The sequence below is a fragment of the Octodon degus genome, unplaced genomic scaffold, assembly GCF_000260255.1.
Source record: "Octodon degus isolate 3935 unplaced genomic scaffold, OctDeg1.0 scaffold00095, whole genome shotgun sequence".
NCBI classification, from domain to species: domain Eukaryota; kingdom Metazoa; phylum Chordata; class Mammalia; order Rodentia; family Octodontidae; genus Octodon; species Octodon degus.
The window spans coordinates 11087056-11089245 of record NW_004524671.1 but is presented as its reverse complement, the minus strand read 5'-3'; the positions used below and the strand labels follow the sequence as shown (position 1 = coordinate 11089245).

General features: G+C 37.9%; 1 protein-coding gene across 2 annotated transcripts in view; it reads right to left on the bottom strand.

Moving 5' to 3' along the window:
* The window catches only part of LOC101580917 (retinal dehydrogenase 1-like), a 10098-nt gene extending 8306 nt beyond the window's left edge, over positions 1-1792 (bottom strand). The window contains exons 1-2 of one of the 2 annotated variants that reach the window (XR_002822523.1): positions 1651-1792; positions 1-27 (exon numbers count right to left, since the gene is read on the bottom strand). Coding sequence is in view for 1 of the 2 variants with exons in the window: in XM_023722962.1 (XP_023578730.1) it covers positions 1651-1695 (45 nt within the window). In the remaining variant the exon portion in view is untranslated. The remainder of the gene's footprint in view (positions 28-1650) is intronic. The other variant, XM_023722962.1, reaches the window with a different exon arrangement.
* Between the last annotated feature and the right edge of the window lie 398 nt (positions 1793-2190).

Sequence of the window (2190 nt, the reverse complement as noted above, 5' to 3'; positions counted from 1 at the left end):
GTCTTGTGTAGGTGAAGAAGTCTCCATCTGGAAAACAAATCGTATACCCAAACTATAAAGAACTAATGCACTTGACATTTGCCTGATGGAAGTTGGAAATTTATGTAAGAGGAAGATAGAAACAGGAATTTAAGAAATGAAAAGAATTGCATGTATTAAATAACTTAAAAAACAGAAATTTGAGCCGCCCACAAATAGCCCAGAATGACCAAAACTATAAAATCAAGTTAAACAAAAGCATAACGCAACATTAGGAAGTATTTGGAAGATAAAGAATTCTGTGGTTCATCATCAAGGAGAATGCTTCCTACATTATTATCCTCAAAGTTTTGTAGGAAAACAAGTGGAAGGATGAAGGGTCATATCTGGCTAAATGAAGAACCATATATTTAAGTGTATTTTTAGCAGCTTAAAGTTTACCAGTAATTTTATGCTTTTGAAAAAGTAATATTTTTAAAATAGTAAAATTACAACTATCATTCTGGAAGGAATAAGCTGTTTTATCAACTTGCACCAAAGTGTTGTTTCCCTCTGCTTACTAAACTAAAAGCCAAGTCTCTTGATCATTGCAAAAAGTGGCCAACATGAAGGACAACTCTCTTCCGTCTAGAGCTGACTGATTAACGTGCCTCAAAATCTGATGTGGACATTCACAGATATCTTAGCTTTTTGTCCTTAGTTGTATATCAGTCCCCAGGGGAACCACTCGCTGTCATAGAAAGGCCTGTCTTTCTGAAGATCCACAGGTAGTTCAAAGGCTTTTCCCACTTTGTCTGAGGGCAAAGTGAGACAGGCCCTAAACAGCCACATTTCTTGGTAGCACTATGGTCTTACTCACCTTCTTTAACTCCCTCTTATATCCTAGCAGACACCCCAGGTAGATTAGACCCACACATCAGGGCCAGTCCACGAAGTGTGTTTTATTCCTAAAGTTAAGCATTCTAGGAGGGAAATTCTACCCTATTTCCCCAACTGATGCTTTTTTGAGATGAAATACCTTTCATATTTCTATTTTGTGAAAGGCGTATACCACAAAATAGCACAAACTTGCACATTTACATATGGAAATTCTTACCTCAGTCTATAAACATAGCCTTAGGTAGTCTTGAAGCTATTTGAAACAAATCGGTATGAATTAGTTTGTTTAATTACTGTGGTCTAGCTGTACTGATGTCGAACAGGATTAGATCACCATAGCTACCCATTAGGGGAGCAGGCAAAGACACCTAAACAATTACTTTACAAAAGGCTATAAATGTCACTATGGCAATGAAACCCAAATAATTAATATCAGAATCCAGGTCTGAGCAGTTTGGCCCCTTAGATAGTTGCTGCAAATCAGTAACCACAGCCTTAAGAATGATCCTACTTCAAAGAATTTCTAAAATACCAAAACAAAACAACAGCAACAAACAATTTCTGAAATGCCTGTGGTGTTTTCTTCTGCCTTAGCATGCTGAAACTACTTTAGAGGCTATTTTCTAAGTCATTGCAGAATTTCCTAGTTTAGAGAGGTGTTGGCCTAAAGTCAAGTGAAAATAATTGGGCTCCATGTGGCTGGCATCTTTAAGAGCAGGCATTTGAAGTCGAGAAGCTCTGCAGTAATCTCCTCAGCCCTCCCCACCCTAGAGGTCTCCCAGAGCTCCTCACCCACAGGTATGGTGCGGCCCTGGATCTTGTCAGCCCAGCCTGCATAGTAGCGTAATCCTTTTATACTGCTTGCTACATCCACCAGACATGCATTAGAAAATATTTTTCCAGCATTAGTTGCCTCCATTGTCTGAAAAACAGATTAATTTCAAAATGTAAAACTCCACATTTTTAAATTCAAACATATATGACCAGGATGTTGAGCAGTCATTTGAGAATTTTTGACCTAGAAGAAATAAAAAATCATCTTGATTAATTTTCTTTTTATAAAGGGATTCAAAAAGAGTTATAATAACATATATAGGATCATACTCATGAGCTTTATAGTTCATAAAGTAGAGTACTCATTTGTCTCATTCTGAGTGCTTTCTGCTTCCCACCTTTCAAAGAGTTGGCCACAGTTTGATGAATCCCATGGTGAGAACAGTGTGGAGTCTTCTTTCTTCTTTTTGTCTCTTGAGACAGGGTCTCACTATGAAGTTCAGGCTGGCCTTGAGCTCATTTTGTAGCACTGGCTGGTCTTGAACTGAAAGTTTTCCT